At 40.5% G+C, this 25,918-nt stretch overlaps 1 protein-coding gene across 1 annotated transcript in view; it reads left to right on the top strand.

Moving 5' to 3' along the window:
- The window catches only part of RTTN (rotatin), a 193,543-nt gene that overhangs the window by 40,851 nt on the left and 126,774 nt on the right, over window positions 1-25,918 (top strand). Inside the window, exon 14 of the mRNA XM_069957838.1 lies at window positions 24,153-24,262. Coding sequence (XP_069813939.1) covers window positions 24,153-24,262 — 110 coding nt within the window. The remainder of the gene's footprint in view (window positions 1-24,152; window positions 24,263-25,918) is intronic.

Here is a 25,918-nt window from a genome sequence, read left to right as displayed (position 1 = left end):
GGCACAACAACTCCCAGCATGCCTCCTTGTGAACAACAACTCCCCACAAGAAGGTATTCTGGGAGTTGTTGTGCCACTGTATCGGTGGGCCCCGCGGGAATGGAGGGGCGGCGACAGGATTGTGGACCCGGAGGTTGGGGAACTGGCTGGTGTAAGGGACCGCTGCCGCAGCACCGGCGGGTCCCGTATTTGGAATGGTTGAATGACTGCCGCCCGCGGGATTGCGGGCTGCAGTCATTAGCAGTGAGGGGCCGATCCATATGCAGCAGACTCGTGCTGCATATGGAGCGGCTCTGCAGGGGTTAAATACCACTCTCGGTTATGACAGCGGCATCTACCCTTTAGGGCAGGGGTACTCAACAACTTTTAGTGAAGGTCCACTTACTGGGGTCTATTGTCAGGTGAAGGTCCGAGCTGAACATCAGTAGGAAACGTGTTTTGTTACTTTGTCACAAACGTTCAACTATTTATATACAGAATTGCTGCTTATTAGCGGGAAAATTGGCATTTTTTTCTCTCACCAGGCCTTTGATATTAGGGGGTACAAAGGGGGTGACTGCCCTGGTAGTATATAGCCCCCCTGTTGCTCCCCCAGTAGTGTATAGCCCCCCCTGTGCGCTCTCCTTCAGTAGTATATAGCCCCCTGTTGCTCCCCCAGTAGTATATAGCCCCCCTGTGCGCTCTCCCCCTGTAGTATATAGCCCCCTGTGAGCTCCCCCCAGTAGTATATAGCCTCCCCGTGCGCTCTCCCCCTGTAGAATATAGCCCCCTGTGAGCTCCCCCCAGTAGTATATAGCCCCCCTGTGCGCTCTCCCCCTGTAGTATATAGCCCCCTGTGCGCTGTCCCCCAGTAGTATATAGCCCCCTGTGAGCTCCCCCCAGTAGTATATAGCCCCCCTGTGCTCTCCCCCTTTAGTATATAGCCCCCTGTGAGCTCCCCCCAGTAGTATATAGCCCCCCTGTGAGCTCCCCCCTGTAGTATATAGCCCCCTGTGAGCTCCCCCTGTAGTATATAGCCCCCCCATGCGCTGTCCCCCTGTAGTATATAGCCCCCTGTGAGCTCCCCCCAGTAGTATATAGCGCCCCTGTGCTCTCCCCCCAGTAGTATATAGCCCCCCTTGTGCTTTCCCCCTGTAGTATATAGCCCCTATGAGGTCCCCCCGTAGTATATAACCCCCTGTGCGCTCCCCCCAGTAGTATATAGCCCCCTCAGTAGTATATAGCCCCCTGTGAGGTCCCCCCTGTAGTATATAGCCCCCTGTGCGCTCCCCCCAGTAGTATATAGCCCCCTAAGTAGTTTATAGCCCCCTGTGAGGTCCCCCCTGTAGTATATAGTCCACCTGTGCGCTCTCCCCTTGTAGATGCCCCCCAGACAGAGAAAAAAAAAAATAACAAAAACAACTCACCTAGCACCTCGTTCCCCGCTGCGGCTGTCTTCGTCTCTTCCCGTCGGTCCGGCCCCCGGCTGATACGCGCTCTGTAGGGATGTCCCGGGGATTCCCCAGCAGAGCGCGCATCAGTGACTTCCGGGAAGGACAGGCCGGCAGCGTACACTGAGGTCTGTGGTGCGCACTCTGCTGGGGAATCCCCGGGACATCCCCAGAGAGCGCGTATCAGCCGGGGGCCGGACCGACACTGCCCCCAGCCCCACAGGCGTACTGACATCTAAGGTCAGTACGCCTATGGGGCGGGAGGCAGTGCGGTGGGGAGCGGGACGGACCGGATCCGGGGCGGTTAGGAGGTCTGACCAGGGGTCCGGACAACTGGCCTCTGCGGTCCGGGTTCGGACCGCGGTCCGCCAGTTGAGGACCCCTGCAAATAGCCGGCACTAATGATCGCTGTGTGCCGGCTATTTAAATTTGGCGCCGGAGCGAAGAGCTCGCGGGCGGAGGAGGGGACACCAGGGGGCAGGGGGCGGCACACAGAGAACACGGCCGGCGCTCAGGTAGCTGCCGGCCGTGTTCTCTGCACCATACTTCATGTTAATCTGCACTATTATGCAGATTAACATGAAGTATCGATACCAGGAAATCCTGGTATCGAACCGTTTTTCTGACCGAAATATCGATAGTAGTATCGATATTTCGGTGCATCGTGCATCACTAGTGCCCTCCTCCAATGCATAAAGCGGGCCTAATTTCAGATCAGAAAACTGGCGCATTGGCGGGAACTGGCAGTTTGAAAACTGGACCGTGCCACCGGGATCTACGCCCTGTTGGTGACCTAGTTATATTATAATTTTTTATTCTGTAGGCAAAGTTGTACATTCCCCTTAAAAAGCACTTTCTGCTTTCACCTCAAGATGCAACAAAAAAATACACTTAACCAATGCAGTGGTGGCTGCAGCCAGAATTATATCATTAAGATCTAAACTGATTCATTATGTGCAATAAAACATATTTCAAATGTGCAAGCATTTCTACATATATACTGTTTGAGGTATGTATACTAAATCCCCCATGTGCCCTCTATTTTTTGCCCTGTTACACTTGCTTATGACCATTGTAGGACTTAGACATTGTAAAGTCGACATTGTAGAGTCGAAGATCAGAGAGGAAGCTAGGAAGAGATGAGATCCATGGGGGAGAAGAACAATACAGTAATATACATAATTATACCTAAAAAATGCACTTTTTCACATTTTACCCTCTTTGCTTTTTGGGAAAGTAAATATTTTAACTGTATCTTTGTGTAGAAGAAAACAAGGCGGTTTTTAGCATTCTGTATCAAAATAATGAAGCTCCACCCACTATAAATGGATTCTGTCCTTGGGATAGAGGGATTCTGTCCTTAATGTCCTTTATATACTTTTTTGTCATCCTTGAAGCCCTGCACTTAAGGTCCTTAAGGTACAATAAACAATACAGTGGTACCTCGGTTTTCGAACATAATTGGTTCTGGAAGGCTGTTCCATAACCGAGCAGTTCGAAAACCGAGCTGTAAGTTCCCATAGGGAACAATGTAAATGTGATTAATTGGTTTTTACACTCCGTGGGTCAGGTGCACCCGGCCCACAGAGTGCAAAAACACTCCACATCCCCTGCAACAGTGAGAGGCAGGAGCGGGCGGCTATTTAAACTTGCCGCCGTGCTCCTGCTCCAATCAGCTGCGGGGGACACCCTGTAAAGAAGTGGGGAATCCCATCATAATGATGGGATTCCCCACTTCTTTACACGGTGTCCCCGGCAGCTGAGAGGAGCAGGAGCACGGCGGCAAGTTTAAATAGCCGCCCGCTCCTGCCTCTCACTGCGGGGACAGGCTGTAAAGAAGCCGGCTCCCAGCGCTGTCCTCCTGTCTCTCCCCACCAGCCCCTCCGCCCCCCCGCCGGCCCGGAGCGCTGTACACCCCTATAGACTGCGGCGCGCCCGCAGCCCCGCTCACCAGCTTCTTGCTTCGCTGCTCCCCGCCGCCTCTGCAGGGTAAGAGAGAGTCATTATGATGGGATTCCCCACTTCTTTACAGGGTGTCCCCCGCAGCTGATTGGAGCAGGAGCACGGCGGCAAGTTTAAATAGCTGCCCGCTCCTGCCTCTCAGTGTTCCGAACACCTCTAACTGTCAGCTGAACATCAGTTCAGCTGACAGTTATCCCCCTGGTTTTGTTCGGATACCGAGCAATGTTCGGATACCGAGCAAAACTTCAGGGGGAAATTTAGTTCTAAAACCGAATTGTTCGAACTCCGAGGTGTTCGCAAACCAAGGTTTTACTGTATTTGGCTGTCCGCAGCCACAAACAAGCACTGATCAGTGTGATTGGCACTCATTTGCAGTACAATGAATCATATGGCCGGGCTGTGCAAACGCTTATTGCATCGTTTGTTAGGCCATTTGTATACATTGCCATTTGCAGACATCTCCTGTTTACATAGGGAAATGTGAAACCGATAGCAATAAATTTTATAGCTGCACAAAAGATGCAATCACCCAAGGAGTAAATGTTTTCCCGCCCCTCGGATTATCGACACTTTGACCAATTATTTTACCAATTATTATCCCATCAATGTTTCTAGCAATCGGCCAGTGTAAAGGGGCCTTCAGACTTGCCTTTAGTGTTCTTTTAACCGTGAACCGAGAGATGATTTTAACATCTTAAATAAAAAAAATAAAATGTTAAAGTTACTTTAGCTGGGTATTTTAATTATTTTTATGGTAACACTTATAGTGCGAGAATTGGGGTAAAAATCACATTTAACAGTTGAGGATCCTACCCCTCAGTTTTTAAGTTTTATTAAAGTAAAAAAGTGATTTATGCATGATGCAAGTCTCAGTTATATTAGATGGGTTCTCTAGAACAGGGGTGTCAAACTCAGGCCCTCCAGCTGTTACAAAACTACAATTCCCATCATGCCTGGACAGCCAAAGCTAAAGCTGAGTTTGACACCTGTGCTCTAGAACATTCCTTAAGCCCCTAATACACGGGGCGACTGGAGTAGCAAACGAACGCTCATTCCTCGCTCTCTGCCAATGTGTGTAGGGGGTAAGTGCAGTGAAGACCGCGAGGAGGTGCGGGGGGCTGCCCTGGTGATCACTAAATCATTCGGGCAGCCCATAGAGGATAGCAGTGGTCTGCTGCTGCCGCTCCTATTCCGTGCTATCACAGTCGTTTTGTTTTTCAACATGTTGAAAGACAAACGACAGCAACGATCAGCCAACATCATTCATGTCAGCTGATCGGTGCCCTCTATTACACTGGACGATTATCAGCAGATATTGTCCGAATACGGCCAATAATCGTTCTGTGTAATAGGGCCTTTAGGGTAGGCTTTTGCATCAGATGAAACTCATTACAATGTACAGGTACTACCGAATGTTCTTCGCTGTTTCTTCATAAGCAATGATGAGGCCTGACTGCTCACCCGCTATGGCCTTTTCAATCTGTTCTCTGGATTGGTGGGGGTTCCAGACAATGGACCACCACTGATCATTACAAAATCGCATATCCCAGCAATGTATCTGTTTACAAGAAATACACATTTAATATTTTTCTTATTTAAGGGATCAACCCTCTGGCCACCTTTTTAGCCCTAGATCGTACATTAATGAAATGCTCATTTAGGCTGCATTCACACTTTCTGTGAAGTTGTCCATACTCATGGATCCATGCTCTCTGACAATTTTACAGCCCATTGCTTTCTATTGGGCTATTCAGACGCTCCGTGATTGCACGTATCTGTGATCCGTGCCGTTAAAAAATAGGACATGTCATTACTGGAACAGATGCACGGAAAGGATTCCCTATAGAAATCAATGAGATCCCTGTTTTCACAGATCTACACGTATTTGCCATCCATGTTCATCAGTGAAAAACACTGATATGATGTAACCTATGTAATTTAAAATGGTTTAAACAGATCCATTAAAAACACGGACACTGATTCAAAACGGATGACAACACGGACGGTTTTGCACGGATCACAGAGGTAGCTAGCAGACTAGAATCACAGAACAGGAAAAACACTGAACGTGTGAATGCAGCCTTACGCTGCTGATTTCATAAAAAGATGTTTATAAATAGGAAGAATGTATATCCAGACCCGTCTGCGAGTCTATGTAAGATCAGATCTAGTATTCACAGATGTGTCTTCTCACAGGGGATGTAGACTCCCTAATGTGTAGCTAACCACTCATTCAGTGCTTTAGGTGTACATAACCCTGCACATTTAAGGAAATCTATATCATAATATAGATGTATAAAATATTGTCTATTGGCCCTAAGTAACACTGTCCCAAATAATAGGTTGTCCCCTTCTTCATTTTTTTTTCTGGCCATTTGCCACATTAGTCTTTAATGGGAGCAATATGTTCCTTTCTTTGATGAATACATGACTAAGCTGCACTTTTCTTCATTGCCTTAGGGGACATTGATCTTTGGAAATAGTGCCTTCTTTTGATCAGGCTATTGCTATGCTGTCAAGTGGTGGGAATTGTCCCTCGGCACCTATGAAACATTTTATTATAGACCTAGGAGCAGGAATAAAGGCTTTCTTCTCCCCTCCAGCACACACACCATCAGTTTACTGGCAGGACTCTGCTAAATATAGTGTATTTAACAGTATACAGCTCCGGCTTAGTAAACTGTATTATGTGATGTAGCCCTACTATTGTCTAGTGTGATTTATTAAAATCTCTAAAATGTTAGTTGATACTTTGCACCGATTTTTTTTTTTTCATTTTTTATTGCCTTAAGTATGGGATAGATGATATAATTAATACGGCGAGATGGGATGTTAATGTAATATTTCTCTCTCAATATCCGTCTGTAACAGCTAGGATTCATTCCGGGTCTCAATGGCTCCATTTGCTTAGTTTTCTCGTGGTATAGATGTAACTATCTAGTCATTAACAATATTGTCATTACTGCTGCAGTGCTAATAGAGGCTGCATTATGTACAGGCAGTTAGTCAATCAATGAAAAATGGGACCTATGGGGAAATTGAATGGATCCATGTAAGGTTTTTAAAGCTGTCTATAAACACACACACAGAGTAAAATTGATGCTGGATACGGTGTGTCTTAAATTCTAGCTCTGTACAAATAACACTAGGGTGTGATCTCTGCCAGGTAATGTAGCTAAGTGTCTGTGACTGAATGCGTGCTTTAGAAGTGCTAAAATAGAGAAGGAGGGAATTGCAGCTGCTGGCTCCTGGGATTTTAATTTGGCTTTGTTTGTTTTTTAAGGACTGAGCAAAAATGTAAAAAAATAAAATAAATCTTAAATGTATGCTGACCTGTATCTAACATAAGAGGTGCATGGACAGTCAGATGCTGCTAACTTATTCACTGGCTCGAGCTGCTTCATACAGTTGAGACATCTTGCTCTAGCGCGCTTTCCCATAATGATGACATGTAAAATGCCTATCCTCCCATTTGGGTTATGTTATAATAATCTGTTTGCCTGAATCTGACTTTAGGGTGCCCACTGCATAGGGTTTTAAATTAATATGCAGTGGCGTTATCTTAGTGACTGCAGAAAGATGTTATATAGTTACGTATCCCCTTAACCCTTTGAGGACCAAGCCGAAAAAGAAACAGAGTGGACCACGACAATTTTCATATTTGTGTTTTAGTTTTTTCCTCTTCCCCTTCTAAGAGCTCCAGCACTTTCATTTTTCTATCTACAGGGCCATGTAAGTGCTTGTTTTTTTCAGGAATAGGTGTACTATGTAATAGCATCTTTCATTCTGCCATAACATGTATGATGGAACCCGCAAAATATTATTTATGGAAGTATAAATTGGTGAAATGGAAAAAAAGAATGCAATATGGTAACTTTTGGGGGGTTCTTGTGTCTATGTAATGCACTATATGGTAAAAGCGTCATGATACTATTACTCTATAGGTCAGTCCGAACACAACCATAAGCAGGTTTACACAGATTCTCTAATGGTATATATTTTTTTTAAATGAAATCTTTTTTTTTTTTTTTTTTTTTTTTGCAATTAATTATTAATAAAATGAGACTATTTTGACTCTTATAACGGTTTTAGTTTTTCACCTAAGGTGCTGTATGGGGTGTTATTTTTTTGCACCTTGATCTCTAGTTTTTTTTAACACCATATTTGTGAAGATTTGAATGTTTTGATCACTTTTTATTAGTGCACACTACGTATCAAATAACGGCCGTTGTTTATACGTTCCCGTGAAAAATGAACATGTTAATTTTTTCCGGCCGGTAATGCTCCAACAACGGGCGTGGATTTCAATGCGGCCGCGGACGTAAAACCTATATCTGCCTAATAAAACTTGATTTTGATTTAAAAAATTTTTTGAGTGGTGTCTCAGGCTGGGCGCAGTATTTAAAGTAAACGACCTGTTTCAGCCCGCTTGAAAACTTGCTAGGAAGCAAATTTAAACAACGTCCGTAGTTTTACGACCAGCCCGTGCGATTTGTAATTCTACGGCCGTAGTTTCGGTTGCAAAAGTCCGGCTGGTGAAAACAAAGGCCGTTAATTTACGTTGTGTGAACATAGCCTAGTACTGTACAGATCACTGTATAGCAGCCCCTTGTTATCACATATAGAACAGTAACTTATGTTTTAGGCCTAGTGGTGCAAGATATCAGAATTATTCTTAAATCCATAGAGTAAAATGGAAAAATAGAAAAAACATTGCCAAAAATTCATATGTATAACATAAAGCAATATATCAAGAGACACACAAAACTATTTCTTTTGACTTTTTGTACTTTAGTAAGTTTTCTCAGAGGATTCACAAGGTAAACTTTCACAAGATAAATTTTCTTACGCCCATGAAAGAAAATATCACCCAGTGCATGTGAAGGCATATCTCACATCAGATGTCTCTCAGCAATTCGGGGAGTACTCTATAGGGGAGATTTATCAAACATGGTGTAAAGTGAAACTGGCTCAGTTGCCCCTAGCAACCAATCAGATTCCACTTTTCATTCCCACAGACTCTTTGGAAAATGAAAGGTGGAATCTGATTGGTTGCTCGGGGGAACTGAGCCAGTTTCACTTTACACCATGTTTGATAAATCTCCCCCTGTGTTCCATCTGAGGAGCAAACACACGTGGAATGTCTGCGCTTAAATCGGCAATGTTGCTTGAGAAAGGGGGCATTGTCCCTTGAAATGTTGCCGATTTGGGCGCTTCTCTGATGGAACACATGGAATACTTCCCGGAATGCTGAGAGCCAGCTGATGCTGGACGTCTCCTGCTGAAGTCTCTGCCTTCATATGCACTGGGTGATATTTGCTATCATGGACATGCGAGAAAATGTATCTTGTGAATTCTTTGAGAAAACTTACTAAAGTACAAAAAGTCAAAAAAAATAGTTGTGTGTGTCTCTTGATATAATGCTTGATGTATAGCGGGCATGGAAAAAAAGCTAGGAATGAAGGGCTGTACACCACAAAAGTACAAAAAATACAGAATCAATTTTATTGATTACTAAATACAGACATTTAAAAACACTTAAGTGTTTTTGTCCATGTCTTGTAGTTTGAGCTAGCATCCAGTTATTTGTATTCTGCAGTGGTGCCCACAAAGGTTTTTTGGGGATAGCGGGCATGGAGCAGTTTGACATACTTCACACACACTTACTGAAGAAAAGTCTACACCTTGTATGTATTGGATTTGACTGTATAATATAAAGAGAATCTTAAAGGGGATCATTCAGTTGCAATTTGGGACAATTGTCGTCAGGAAAATCGCGATAATGTTCAAACTTGAATTTTGTTGTGTGTATGGTCGAAAAATAGTTTGTGCGTTGTTGGTCAAATCTGGTGAATATCTTTCTTTGCAAATCAAATGAATTAAGAAAGTTATATAGATTTGTAATTTACTTCTATTTAAAAATCTCCAGTCTTCCCATACTTATCAGCTGATGTATGTCCAGCAGGAAGTGGTGTATTCTTTCCAGTCTGATACAGTGCTCTCTACTGACATCTCTGTCTATGTCAGAAACTGTCCAGAGCAGCAGCAAATTCCCATAGAAAACCTTTCCTGCTCTGGACGGTTCCTGTCTCGGACAAAGGTGGCAGCAGAGAGCACTGTGTCAGACTGAAAAGAATACACCACTTCCTGCAGGACATACAGCAGCTGATAAGTATGGGATGACTTAAGATTTCTAAACAGAAGTAAATTACAAATCTATATAACTTTGCTGGAGTACCCCTTTAATTGTTTATCAATCGATTGCTAAATATCCGCTTATCTTCTGTGTATGTACACATTGTTCCTTCTTTGGGTGGGATCAGAAGGCGCAAACAATGTGTTATGGTAAACGATTTTAGGTCTTTCCCTAAAAAACTTGTTTATCTTTAATTGGCAAAAATGAAAATTCCCTTTATCTAATAGGAGGAGAAGAAGACATGATGTCCCTCCACTAAGGTGTTTCTTGCATGCCAAAATGTAGACAGGAGGTGCTGCTTATCCACAACCGGGCACTATTGGGATGGAGGAGATTGGGGCAGGCAGGTATAACTTCATTTCTAAGCCATCCCAAGCCCATATTTAAAAGATGTTATATCAAGAATAAAACTGATCACCTATGGGAGACCGGATCCGAAGATAGATACGTTTGGTAGTCCTATAGTGAATTTTTTGATAACCGTAGACAGATAAACCACTGTATATTTTTACAGTGACGGCTGTTTCTAAATCACAGTTGCATTACCCTATATGGGTGTGCAATAACTAGGGGTCTAAATACGTGGAAAATATATGTAAATATCCCACAGTCACGTATAAAATGTAACTTTTAATAGATAAGCATGAACACCATGAATAAAGATATTCTATACAATAATTAGGCACTTTTAGACAATTAGACAACAAATAATTATAAAGACAACAAAAATATATTTTCAGATATGTCTCTCAAAGTATGTTGAGACATACTTTGAGAGACATACAGTGTCTGAATAATTTTTTGTTGTTGTTCTATGGTTCTTTATACTTATCTGGGCCATTTAACCCATTGTAAACCAGTTTATCGGAGGCTTAACAACTCTATATTTGTTGTCTAAGTGCCTAATTGTTGTGTAGAATATTTTTATTCATGGTTTTAATGCATATCTATTAAAATTTAAATTTTATACGTGATTCTGGGATATTGACAGTTGTTTCTTACCTATAATGCCAACGTTTTCACACAACTAAAGAGTCAAAGAGGCGGTGCTTTCTCCGGTTAATGTACAGGGCTCTTTGCTGGGAACAGAGCTGTGTACATCAATCATGTGGATCACATATGCCTCATTGTCTCAGCTTTGCCTCTTGCTGTTCAGCTGTATTAGAAAACTGCAGCGTTAAAAGTTTAGAAACAGCCATCAGTGTAAACAAAGGTAGAGCGTTTATTATATTCCTATGCCCTAACTGTGGGGTCTGCGGCTCGGTACCACAAAAGGAAATGACCGTTTCCCTTTAAATTCAGTATGAGTTTTGTAAGAGAAGAGTCTTTAACTTCCCTTGTCTTGTGTGATGAAAGTTAGCAAAATAACAGGTCTCAGCCTGACATGTTTAATTCCGCATCCATCCTTCATGCCAGTGGGCTGGCTGCAAGGACATTGTGTTCTGTTCTTTGGATCAGATCTGTCACCAGAATACATGTTGAGAAATGTTACGGGTGCTAAAAACATTTACAGAACAGATCTGATTAACATTAGTCGGTAGAAATTAGATGGATTTTAGTCTATTAGTCGTTGACTTTTGGTCAAGATTTATTCATGCCAAAACTGTCATTGTAGTAATTCTGTATAACGTGATATATTGCACATTATAAGAATATAGAAGAAAAAGAAATGACCCTCCTACACACCAAGAAGGAAAATTTGTGGAATTATGGGTATCACAGGGTTGATAGACATATTAAAGTGGTAGTATAACAAAATGGTTCTGCAGGCCTTGATAGCATGCAGCTTGGTATTGTCATGTAGAAATACTGTTCCTGGGATACTTAGAAGAAATGGTTGTATTACTGGTTTCACAACTAAAACTATGTAACACTCAGCTGCTAGTGTTCCTGGAATGGAAACTATTCAAACATAACCTTTGATATGTTGCTGCCTATGGTGAGACTAACAATTTGTTCATTTACTTGTTATAATCTCTTCAGTCTCCTTCCCCCAGTTCTCAGCTGCTGCTGTCTGCTGAAAACACAAAATTCTGAGTGTAAATCTTTCTCTCTGTCTCCCCCCCCCCCCTCCCTTTTGAGACAGCTGAAGTAAACAAGTCCCTGACTGCCTTTATCTGCAATATTGCAGCTTCTTTGTAATGCTGGGAGGCTTTTTCTGTGTGGATTAAGTTGATTAACCCTCCCAGAATTACAAAGTATCTACAATATTGCAGATACAGCCTGTCAGGGACTTGTTTCCTTTTGCTGTCAGAAGGGAGGGGGGAGGAGAGGGGGGAGGAGGGGGAGACGTAGAGAGAGAGATTTACACACTGTTTTTTGTGTTTTCAGGCGAAGCAGCAGCTGAGAACTGGGGGAGGGAGACTGAATAGATTATAACAAGTAAATTAATGAATTGTTAGTCTCATCTAATATCAGCAACATATCAAGGCCATGTTTACACACTGTATTTTAGCATTAAACAATGGCCATTGTTGCAACAATGGCCGCTGTTTAATGTCAGCAATCGATTACATTGCAGTGTATGGAACAATGGCCGTAGTGTACACACTATAGCCGTACAACATAATTGACAGGTTGTAGAAAATGGCGTTAGCACCTGTAGTTTATGGCTCGCCGCAGTAGGATGACATCAGAGAGGTTTCTTTATAAAATGGAGATTTATTGCTTCTTCTTTAAAAGTAGTGAAATTACAGAATTGAATAGAAAAGAATATCAGAGAAACGTCTTACAGCCTTAGTGTCCATAGTTCATATGAGTGTTCCTTTGAAGTGAAGGGTTTGTCTTACAAATCGTCACGAGCTTCAGGCAGCTGTTGCTTCACTCAAGCATCCTGGGAGACATTCCTTCCTTCACGCTTCCATCATGGATTCCTCACGCTTACATCACAACCTTCTCCTTGAAGGCTCTGGATCCTTCTTGTGACATAGGGCTCATACCTTCTGTACAGCCCTGATCCAACCAACCTCCATCTTGGTAACTCCCATCTTATATAGGTTCATGACTCACTGTCAATGTCATGTGTGTGGGCGTGTTTATTATAATTGAGTGTTTGTGTCTGCACATATATGACCATAACAAATATAGAACTCTTTCTCTATGCATCAGCATAACCTGTTTCCAGTTATGGATGTATAGTTATCATGCTGTGTACAGCATTACCACTCTACATAGTCATGTAACCGTGAATAGTGCTGTGTACACTTATGTATCTATTTCCAACTTATACACGTCTCCTTAGTATAGAATATGATGTTATACTGTCAGTATTACAATCACTTTATACAGTGAATAGTGTTGTGCTATTATGGTGAGGTCAGCAGTATATATATGACTTACATTATATTATACCAAGATATTGTTCATTGTAAAACACATCATATTTAACATTTCCCCCTCTTGAGGATGAAATACATTGTATTGACTCCTCAATGTATCAAGACTTTCCAATGAACAATACCTTTTATACATTAGAGATCACGGAATCTTCTTTCTTCATTCTTCTTATAAACACACAGACAACGTCTATCACTTTAATAACAAGTCTATGGAACTTATCACTTTACCCATAATAGATTTGTAGCATTTAAATTATTATGTTATGAGAAACTGTGATTTGATTTTATAAAAAGATAGAATTCTAGCTAGGCCTAGTCTAAAAAATGTATCTTCTTGTCTTCATCTGGATCCATGGAAACCTGGTAGTTCAGATGACTTTATTCTTCTTGGTGTAGCAAAGTCTTTAGGTTATACATTCCTTTGTTGTTAATTAATCAAAATAAGATTGGCAAAGTCTTTTGAAAAATAATTCCTTCGCTGAAAAAGTAAACAACAAAATGAATGTCTTGATATTATCCTTTGCATGGTAAAGAGTCTTTGAGTCTTTGTCTCTCTGGAATTGAAGCTGTCAGCTGACACCTGCTAGGCTACTGAAAAAAACACAAAGAGTTAGCACTTCTTGACCCCCCCTTGTTTGTGCAAACGACTTCCTCATTTCATCTGACTTCTGTAGTCTTTACAAGGGTCATCTTTAACTCTGTAACGTCAGTACCTAGAGCAGACATCTTGTAACATAACACAATCATTTCTCATCCAGATTGTGGAAACAAAGATTTAGCTTATAGCACAAAGTCCATTGTTCTCAGACTTTAGGAGCAATCTTTTCCCAACAACTCGCTGAGGATGATAGAATCTTGTATAACTTACACTTGATAAAAGCATAGTCCAGCAACCATCACTTACATATGCCATCTTTTGTCCTTCGCCATCATGACCACTGGAGGAGATTTAATGAAATGAACAAAGTCTTTTAAAACTCACTTGTAGGCTTGCTGTTAGCAGAAGAGGATTGTGCAAGCAGAAGAGGATTGTGCAGACTTTTAAGCTTCCCTCACACTCTGCCCACTCGACTTCCGGTCATGGCATCTGTAGTTGGCTTGACATAGTTAAAAATGTAACAACCAAAAGAATGTCAATCATGAAGATACTTTAGCATAGTCCCAGGATAGATCACCTGAAGAAAGTTCAATAGCCATCTAGAAGCTTGTGGTACTAGAAGTCTCAGCATGCCAGTTGATCAAAGAAAAGAATAGTAAAACAGTCCATGATTTATCTGTTCCCTTCAAGTGCTTTACTTGGATAAGAATTACAACTCAGTCTCTTTCTCTGGCTACTGATCAACGCTGGAAAAAATCAAAAATCCATACAAAAATTCTAGACTTTGATGTCTTGATTGAAGATCTACTTTTTCTTCCCTATCCTACACCAAAAACTTGGTGATTATTACTATCCTATGATAATCACAGTGTACCATAGCATATCACTCTATTTTACCTTAACTATTCCCATATCTATTTTACTCAAAAACCTCATTTACTAGAATGTTCATGTATGTATTCAGTAAGAATAGAATATGGTCTTGCAATAGTTAGATCACTTTATCTTTAAGTATGAAAAGACTTAGTGTCCTTATACCCAAAGATGTTTTCAACATTATTCAGATAGAATAAATAACATAATGTTTCATTCAATGAATATGTCACCAAAAATAATATTATCAAAAATGCAGACTATTGTAACCATATTCAGTGAAGAAGCATTACCACAATTTACCAAAAATATAGTTTGAATGTTTTTACCTTTAAAAAACACCATTCCTAATCAATGAAACAATATTATTGTAATAGACTTTGTTTTGTTAAAAGTCAGTGTGCTTTCACATGTTCTTATATTACATACTACTTCCTTTATTTACTGGAACACTATCACCACCTGTATTTGCTATATTTATTAATAATACCGCAATATAACATTATTGACCTTCTATAACCACCATATTTGTATGAGTGAATGAAATATTTTATGTGATATGTCTTGCTATTCTTGGCAGACAGTTATCTTCTTGTAACCTGAGGCAGACATCAGTAGTATCGTAGTTCTAATGAGAACACATTAAAAATAAACATACCCAAATGAAACATAAAGTTGTGTGTATATATGTGTGTGTATATATTCATACTGTTATCAAACACATATGCTCGTAGATATATGCACACACTGTGTGTTCACACATTTGTGTTTGTGTATTGGACTTCTCAACTGAAAGAACTGAAATGACACCATCAAATAGTCCTGTAAGAAACTGAAACAACATTTGTTAAAGAATGAACTTAAACTTCTGATAATGACATATTTATAATGACATGATTAAATATAACCCCTAAACCATTATGTATCTCTGAAAATGTGTCTTTGTATATTATTTGGATAAACATCAAATAAATATCAGTGTTCTTATGATGATACTCAGGATAATTAAAATATTGTGCACTTAATATTTCTCCTAATATTATCTCATGTTTAACCTTCTTAACAAATAAGACACTTTACCTTAGTAACATGATACATCACATCACACACACACTCGCGGTACCATACACATACTGAGCAGCTGCTATAACACATGTCACACATCACTTATTCCTGACATGTGTACATTCATTCATCTCAGAGGATTTTCACATTTAGTCTCTTCTTAAAAAATAATGCGCATAAAAACCTTAAGTATATTCCTAGGATACTTCTAAAAAATAGATGTTTAATGGATCCAACAAGTCTTGGTGTATTGGTTGTACCTCAATATACCGATTCTTCCATGTTGAAGAAAAATATAGGCCTTTCTTTAAAATGTTGTTTTCACAGACGAAAACATATAGACATGAAACACGAGAGGGAGAGAGAGGAAACATGTATACAAATATATCTGTATTTGTCTCTTATAACTCTAAGGACATTCCAGGCCCTCCTGTTCCCATCAATCACTTATCCAAACACATGCCTATACATGCACTGAATGAGAATAACATGCAACAGTACAATACATTGTTTAATCTCAGCAAATGCAATTCCTCTTATATTAGTGACAGATTTTGTTATGACAAATTAGCTACATCATTAAAAAGCATTGCAGGCTAACACAAAACTATTACTTTTCATACAACCATTAACCACAAAAATGCTCATATTCTTTTTTGTGAAGACTCTATAATGAGAGAAAATATCATTAGAATCACATATCATACATTTAAGAATTTAGCCATTGGGAGTGATTCCTGAAATTAACTACTAAAGTTAATAACAAATGGAAAGGTAATAAGTACAATACAGAATCCCTGTACATACATATTCTGACCTCTGAGGAGTAACCCATATACTTATTAATGGCCTCTGACATTTAAAAAGAATTCCTAGGGGGAGAAAGGTTATTAGCTTAAACCATATACACTGTATATATCTATACCAGTTACACTTTTAAAACTGTCATTAATTCCCTTTCTATGTTCTCAGGATCTAAACTATGATTATAAGTGCTACGGAATCTGCTGGTGCTATAAAAATAAAAAATATTATTTTTATTATTATCCTTATTATTATGTATTAATTTGCATTGCATTATACATATTAATAATATCTCATATATTACTAATAATACATAATAACTACTTTTTATTCCGTAATTAAATAACTCAAGTCCTTAGTACAAAGCCGGGTCCGTTACCAGTAATTAATATCTTTCACATATCATATGAAACATCTAGCCAATCCCTATTCCAGGTCTGAACACTTCATGATTTAGAAAATCATTGACTATATGAAATGCATTTCTCAAATATTGAGGTTCTCCTAATTTATGCATTTTCCTGATCTTGTTATTTATGAGTGCAAGCATGTCAGCTTTGGAACCATTTGGTACCAATCTGTCTTTGCTTGACAGCTCTGTGACAGGCCGAGGATCACGTATCCTTGGTCTCTCCCTACTTTTAGGTGTCTGAACAGCTGTCACACTCACTCCTGAATCATTTACTTTTGACATTGTCTCAAAGTAAGATTTGGGTTTTACATGAATCTTTTTACGTCTCTCTAAATAAATTTCATCATTGAAATATGTCTTAGAGATGCATGGCTGTTTTGACATTTTAATCTCTTTTTGACTAATTTGTGGGATTTCTCTGTGGGACTTTGACTTACTCTGCCACTCCTGCCGTCTGGCGATATCGATTACCTTGGCAGCTTCCAAAATAGATTCCTTGTCAGATGCCAATACTCTGGTTACAGGATCTAAGAAATTGAACTTCTGTATAAAGCTATTTTTTACATTGGACAAGTTAGAACAAATAACTTTATAAGCTCGTTTGTACATGGACATGAATGTAAAAGTACATTTGTTCCAGCCAATTCTTAATTTATTCAAAATGTCCAAAGTAAGAACCTCTGTAGCATTGCAGAGTAACCTTAACCGTCCTACGTCATCACAATGTAACCATTCATCATTGTCAAAACACTTTTTTAATTCTAGGCATCTACTTATATTTACTGGTAGCCAAAGTCTAAACAATTGGTTTTTTTGCTCATTTGATAGATCAAATTTCTCAGCAAAACTCTCAAAAAGCTCTGAATTCCTGCATACATGCACTTTCTCATCATATGCAGTACATTCCTTACTTAGGTTTATCAAGTACCCTTGTATCTTCAGTTTTAAGCTGGCTTCCTTTATATTTAAAAGTTTCTTCTGAAAAGAACTGTCTTCAGCATGGCCCATTGACACATTCTCTTCAGAAATACTACACTGCGTAGCTGTGTCTATTTTTGGATCAGTTACAGTCGTTACACTAGGATCCATACATTGTACAACAAAAGAATGATAAACATTCACCAAATGTGCAATGTTTCTTAATCTTAAATCTTCATCTAAGTTTCTATTCATAGCACTACATTGTGAATACAAATGCATCCATGCTATACTTAAATCTGGCTTATTACTAGACTTTACTGTACATTCTACAGTACATTTCCCAATAGAAGATAAAGTTTCCATACTTACAAACTTGTTCCTGATCATCAGCACAGTCACGTGGCTGGATTCCCGTTGTCCTTCCTACTGTCCTTAGGTTCTCCGTGTTCCGAAAGCTTGAAACGTATGTCTCTGGGGTCTCGACTCTTCCCCCCTGTTCAAGCTAAAGGAGCGTGGTATGGCTGGCACGCCAAACTGTAGAAAATGGCGTTAGCACCTGTAGTTTATGGCTCGCCGCAGTAGGATGACATCAGAGAGGTTTCTTTATAAAATGGAGATTTATTGCTTCTTCTTTAAAAGTAGTGAAATTACAGAATTGAATAGAAAAGAATATCAGAGAAACGTCTTACAGCCTTAGTGTCCATAGTTCATATGAGTGTTCCTTTGAAGTGAAGGGTTTGTCTTACAAATCGTCACGAGCTTCAGGCAGCTGTTGCTTCACTCAAGCATCCTGGGAGACATTCCTTCCTTCACGCTTCCATCATGGATTCCTCACGCTTACATCACAACCTTCTCCTTGAAGGCTCTGGATCCTTCTTGTGACATAGGGCTCATACCTTCTGTACAGCCCTGATCCAACCAACCTCCATCTTGGTAACTCCCATCTTATATAGGTTCATGACTCACTGTCAATGTCATGTGTGTGGGCGTGTTTATTATAATTGAGTGTTTGTGTCTGCACATATATGACCATAACAAATATAGAACTCTTTCTCTATGCATCAGCATAACCTGTTTCCAGTTATGGATGTATAGTTATCATGCTGTGTACAGCATTACCACTCTACATAGTCATGTAACCGTGAATAGTGCTGTGTACACTTATGTATCTATTTCCAACTTATACACGTCTCCTTAGTATAGAATATGATGTTATACTGTCAGTATTACAATCACTTTATACAGTGAATAGTGTTGTGCTATTATGGTGAGGTCAGCAGTATATATATGACTTACATTATATTATACCAAGATATTGTTCATTGTAAAACACATCATATTTAACACAGGTCTACTTTACTTACACTGTGGTTTATGGCAAATTTACATGTACTTTACACTGTGGTCTATGGCAAATTGGAATGTAGGCACACGTGAATGTGCCCGGATTCCAATTAAAATATAGGGATGTTCATCTGACCAATACTGCAGCATCGGCCAGGTGGTGATGTCGGACATCGGCTGTTGTTTGACACGGCCGTGTCAAACATTGGGCTATGTTTATACACTGTGTGAACATTGCCCAAAAGTTATGTTTGAGTTCAAAGGGAATCTGTTGGCTGCAGTTTACATTTCAAACTGCTAACACTGTAAGGGGGCAGTCACGCACTCTGTTAATTTAAGAATAAAATGGGGTGTGAAGCTGCGGACCGGCTTCAGTAACCTGTTCAAATCTTCCCACTACTGTACTGACAATACAGTAGTGGGAAGATCTAAACAGGATTGGCATCCATGATTTACAAAGCAAGTGAATGGCCCCTTTAGATAGCTGTTAGTTGAGAGATGCACAGTGCCTTTCATACATCCAGCTATGCTTACAGAACATAAATGCATTCATTTTCTGGTACAAAACGTTGAAAAGGCTTTCCTAAGTTCCTGACAAGCTACAAGTTGTGATGCTTCCTCTCTCCCCTCCTGCTTGATTGACACCTGAGTCTGAAGCTCAAGTCTGAGATATGGAAGAGGAAGGGGGTAAGGAGGTGTTTCAGCTTGCTGCACCTCAGGAGCTCGGGAAAGCCTCTTTGACACTTTGCACCAGAGATTAAGGGTGCCATCACACGTACAGAATTTGTTGGCGCAGATATGAAGCTGCAGATTTGCTTTGAATCTGCTGCAGATCCTGTACGTGTGAACCAGGGCTGTGGAGTCGGTAAGCCGCAGCTCCAACTCCGACTCCTGAATTTTATCAGGATTGACTCCGACTCCTTCATAAATGGCCGGTCATATACCAGGGGAGTTATTTATCACACTGGTTCAGCAGCTGGTACAGCACACTGTCCTACATAATTTCTGAGGGAATAAGGAAACATATAAAGCAGATTCTCCTGTGTGTGCAGGGGATGCAGCCAGTCTCCAGCCTCCATGTCCTGAACAACTCAGAACTAGACTAGATGGAGCAGGTGGTCTTTTCCTGCTGACAATCTTCTATGTTTCTAACTAAATATTCACTATACAAAAAGAAACACTGCTAACAATGCCAGATACCTGTGATATAGAGGTCAGCCATAGTGATATACAGGGGGTCAGCCATTGTGATATACATTGGGTCAGCCATAGTGATATACAGGGGGTCACACATAGTGATATAGAGGCCACATAGTAATATAGAATGTCACTTTAGGGGCACGCAATAGCACACACACACACACACACACACAGCCTGCTGCAGCCTTAGCACACACACAGCTTGCTGCAGCCATTGTGCACACCACACACAGCCTGCTGCAGCCTTAGCACACACACAGCATGCTGCAGCCATAGCGCACACCACACACACACACACACACAGCCTGCTGCAGCCATAGTGTGCACACACAAACACACAGAGCTTGCTGCAGCCATAGCGCGTGCGCACACACACACACACACACACACACACAACCTGCTGCAGTCATAGCACACACAAAGCCTACTGCAGCTATAGCAGGCACACACATACACACAGCTGCAACCATTGAACACTGAAGAAAAACACACAATATTATCCCAGAGAAAACACCACACTGAGGACAGAGGTTACTGCTACACTACTTATGTCTTCTTCTCCTCCTCCTCTATATTACACAAGATATCTTCATATTACACTGCTGCTCATATACAGTAATCCAGCATCCAGGAAGATAACAGCACAGATCTCCCCACACAATAGTGACTGCCAAATAGTGACTGACAACTTTTCCATGACCCCCCTTATGTAATAGGGCCAGTGTCCTATTACTGATATAATCCCCGACCACCGTTATCTAATAGGGCCAGTGTTCTATTACTGATATATTCCCTGACCCCCTTACGTAATAGGGCCAGTGTCCTATTACTGATATATTCCCCGACCACCCTTATGTAATAGGGCCAGTGTCCTATCAGAATGTTGCTCATGATATATATTCATGAGCAAAACTTGTAAAATTCATATCAAAATTCAATTCTACATTTTTTTAAAGATTTTTTTTTAAAGCTGGAGTCAATACATTTTTTTCTGACTCCGACTCCAGCCAAAACTAGCTCCGACTCCACGACTCCGACTCCACAGCCCTGGTGTGAACACACCCTAATGGTGCGTTCACACCTACAGGATCTGCAGCTGATTTTCTGCAGCATATTTCATTTAAATAACTGAACACAGCATCAAATCTGCTGCAGATCCTGTAGGTGTGAACGCACCCTTAAAGCATTTTTTCTGTGTTCTGGAAGTATACTTTGGGGGAGATTTATCAAACGTGGTTTAAAGTGAAACTGGCTCAGTTGCCCCTAGCAACCAATCAGATTCCACCTTTCATTTTTCAAAGAGTCTGTGTGGAATCTGTTTGCTAGGGGCAACTAAAGCCTGTTTCACTTTACACCATGTTTGATAAATCTCCTCCTTTTGTGTCTTAATCTAACAGCTCCCCTAACAGTTTGCAACGTGAATTGTAGAGGACAGGTTGCATTTAAAGGCAATCTGCCATCTCAGCTGTTTTTCTACCCTAAATGGTAGGAATCAGAAATAAATGAACCAATGCATTCTCTACAAGACTGTACCCAGATGGTTTTAATTGCAGAAATCAGGGCTGTGAAGTCGGAGTCTGAGTCAGCTAGTTTTGTCTGGAGTCGGAGTTGGAGTCGGAAAAAAATGTACCGACTCCAGCATTTAAAAAATCTTTAAAAAACTGTAGAATTGAATTTTAATATGAATTTTACAAGTTTTGCTCATGAATATATATTATGAGCAACATTCTAATAGGACACCTGCCCTAATACATAAGGGTGGTAATGGAAAAGTTGTCAGTTACTATTTGGCAGTTTGTTTCTGAGCTGGAAGAGTCCATTGTGTGGGGGGAGATCTGTGCTGTTCACTTCCTGGATGCTGGATGACTGTATATGAGCAGAGGTGTAATATGAAGATATCCTGTGTAATATAGAGGAGGAGAAGACATAAGTAGTATAGCAGTAACCTCTGTCCTCAGTGTGGTGTTTTCTCTCTGGGATTGTGTGTTTTTCTTCAGTGTTCTATGGCTGCAGCTGTGTGTGTGTGTATGTGTGCTATGGCTACAGCAGGCTGTGTGTGTGTGTGTGTGTGTGTGTGCTCACGCTATGGCTGCAGCAGGCTGCATGTGTGTGCACTATGGCTGCAGCAGGCAGTGTGTGTGTGTGCACTATGGCTGCAGCAGGCTGTATGTATGTGTGCTATGGCTGCAGCAGGCTGTGTGTATGTGTGCTATGGCCTGCAGCAAGCCGAGTGTGTGTGTGTGTGTGGTGTGCGCTATGGCTGCAGCAAGTTTGTGTGTGTGTGTGTGCTATGGCTGCAGCAGGCTGTGTGTTGTGTGTGTGTCGTGTGTGTGTGTGTTCGTGCTATAGCTGCAGCAGGCTGTGTGGGTGTGTGTGTATGCTATGGCTGCAGCAGGCTGTATGTGTGCTATTGCGTGCCCCCACACTGACCTTCTATATCACTGTGTGACCTCTATATCACTATGTGTGACCCCTCTCTATATCACTATGTGTGACCCCTCTTTATATCATTATGTGTGACCCTCTGTATATTACAATGGCTGACCTCTATATCACAGGTATCTGGGTATCTGGCATTGTTAGCAGTGTTTCTTTAAGTATGGTGAATATTTAGTTAGAAACATAGACTGTCAGCAGGAAAAGACCACCTGCTCCATCTAGTCTAGTTGTGAGTAGTTCAGGACATGGAGGCTGGAGACTGGCTGCACCCACTGCACACACAGGAGAATCTGCTTTATATACAGTATTCCTTTATTCACTCAGAAGTCGCCCCAGGATCATGTAGGACATTAGGGACAAGCTGCTGAGCCAGTGTGATAACTCCCCTGGTATATGACTGGCCATTTATGAAGGAGAAGGAGTCTGAGTCGGTCCTGATAACATTCAGGAGTCTGAGTTGGAGTTTGAGTCAGAGCTGCGGCTTACCGACTCCACACCCCTGGCAGGAATGCTAGAGAATAGTGTAGACCATAACTATGAGTTTTCTTTAGTGTTTTTCTGCCACAAGTTTTGCCTGACATCTTGTGGTGGGTCTGCAGCAGGTTTCACCCACCCAATCTGTATTGACAATCTGCAGCATAATATACAAAGTAAGGATTTAAGAACCTAAGCTGAAGTATTCCCTGACGTGGTGGTTGTTGTTTGCTTTCTTTTTTTCCAAGTAACTTTTTTAGTGTGAATTTGGCACAGGAAATCTTCTACTACACATTAGATTTATCTGAACTTGGCCTAAGGATTAAAAATACATTTAGTTGACCCTGTAGAGGCACTGTTGTTGGGAAAGAGAATGATAAAATTCTGTAAATGTCACCAGCAAATAAAAGGACAAATAAATTCTCTATTCAGTGTTTGGACACTGCCATGTACTGTAACTCCCTGCAGCACACTTTTCTGTACAGGCATCATAAATGTTATTTTTAATGAGAAAAGTCCTCTCAAGGTCCTAGGAGTTATCAACTGAAAAGTTTCTATAGACACACACACAATAAAAACAAAAGTGTCACTTGTAATTTTCAAAATCTAAATCAACAGGTAGATGTGATATAAAGCAAGTTGGCATTTTACATTTGTTGTTATTATAATTTATTATTATTATTATTATTATATTTTTTTATTATCATATTCTTTATTATCATCGTGCTATAAAACAAAACTATACTTACTTGTATCCAGGTCCAGTCTCCTGAAGGCAACTTTTTAGTGTTGTGCTGGTTGAAAAAAAAAAAGAGACTAACCACATAGTCCCAGGTGATCAGATCTCTCACAGACAAGGCAGTCATTTGATTGATGGATGCATTGAGTTGTGACTCTCTGTATTGGCCGGAAATTTTAGAATTTTGTATCTTTTTATGTTTTATGAATCATTTTATTCTCCTGAGTATTAATAAGAATGTTGACTTGTTATGTAGTGTAATTGTCATAAATTTTTGTCATTGTAAAAAAGAAAAACATGATCTACAACTCTCTTATAAAAAAGTAATTTACTTCTGTTTATCTTTGTCCTTTTTAGGGTGCAAACTTTTTGGAACAGGTGGAACTTGCAGATAAAGCCCTCACCAGCCTTCCTTACCACAAACACTTCCCTTTGGTTCGAAAATTCATCCACATTTGCTCAAACATGTAAAGTATTCTTGTGTATAGTATTTTATTTTCTAGGTTCTATACTGTGATTGTAAAAAGAACGTATACTTTGTATTTTTTGTATTTTTTTTCCTTAACCCCTTAAGGACAGAGCCTGAAATGGCCTTAATGACAGAGACAAATTTTATGAATATGACCAGTGTCACTTTATTCATTAATAACTTCGGGATGCTTTTACCTATCCGGCTGATTCTGAGATTGTTTTCTCGTGACATATTGTACTTTACATTTCTGGTAAATTGGAGTCGATAATCATAACAAATCTTTATGAAAAAAACCCAAATAATGTGAAAAAATGTGAAAAACTGCATTTTTCCAACTTTGAAACTTTTTTGCGTATACAGAAAGTGGTTATACCACATAAATTATATATTAAATAGCATTAGCAACATGTCTACTTTATGTTGGCGGCATTTATTAAACGATCTTTAATTTTTTTTAGACAATAGGAAGCTTAAAACATTAGCAGCAAATTTCCAAATTTTCAGTAAAATTTCTAAATCAGATATTTTTAGGGACCTGTTCAGGTTCAAAGTGTATTTGAGGGGCCTGTATGTTAGAAAGCCCCACAAAGCACCCCATTTCAGAAACTGCACCCCCCACACTCTGCAAAAGCATATCCAGAAAGTGTTTTAACCCTTTAGGGGAGTCACAGAAATAAAAGCTAAGTGTGTAAGAAATTTGAAAATTTTAATTTTCTGTGCAGAGATTTTATTGTAATCCAATATTTTTCATAATTATAAACCTATTACCAGAGAAATGCACCCTAATAATTATTGCCCCGTTTCTGCAGTTTACAGAAATACCCCATATGTGGCCCTATTGCGCTATTTGACGCAACCACAAGCCTCAGATACAAAGGAGCGCCTAGTGAATTTCAACGCCTCCGTTATATTTGGTCATTTCTGACTGTACCACTTCAGGTTGGCAGAGGCTCTGGGGTGCCAAAACCTAAAAAACACCCCTAAAGGGACACCATTTAGAAAACTAGACCCCTCAAGGAATGTAACAAGGGGTGCGGTGAGCATTTGGACCCCACAGGTGCTTCACAGATTTTCCGAACAATATGGCGTGAAAAAAGAAAAATTTATTTTTTACACTAAACCGTTGTTCTAGCCTTCAATTTTTCATTTTCTTAAAGGGATAAGAGGAAAAAAAAGACACAAAATGTGTAGCGCAGTTTCTCCCGAGTACGGAAATACCCCACATGTGGCGATAAAGTGCCAAGGGGGCGCAGGACGAGCCTCCAAAGGGAAGGAGCACCAATTGGCTTTTGGAAGCTGAATTTCACTGGAAAGGATTTCAAGGGCCATGTCGCATTTACAGAGCCCTCGTGCTGCCAAGACACTGGAAACCCCCCACAAGTGATTCCATTCTGGAAACTACACCCCTCAAGGAATCTAACAAGGGGTTCAGTGAGCATATGGACCCCACTGGTGACGGGCACAAATGTGGAACAATGTGACGTGAAAGGGAAAAATTTCATTTTTTCACTTTCATGGCACAAATGTGCCCGTCATCAAGGGGTTCATATCCTCACTGCACCCCTTGTTAGATTCCCTGAGGGGTGTAGTTTCCAGAATGGGGTCACTTGTGGGGGGTTTCCAGTGTTTTGGCAGCACGAGGGCTCTGTAA

Source organism: Dendropsophus ebraccatus, chromosome 2 (assembly GCF_027789765.1).
Source record: "Dendropsophus ebraccatus isolate aDenEbr1 chromosome 2, aDenEbr1.pat, whole genome shotgun sequence".
NCBI lineage: Eukaryota > Metazoa > Chordata > Amphibia > Anura > Hylidae > Dendropsophus > Dendropsophus ebraccatus.
This window is presented reverse-complemented; position numbering and strand designations above follow the sequence as displayed.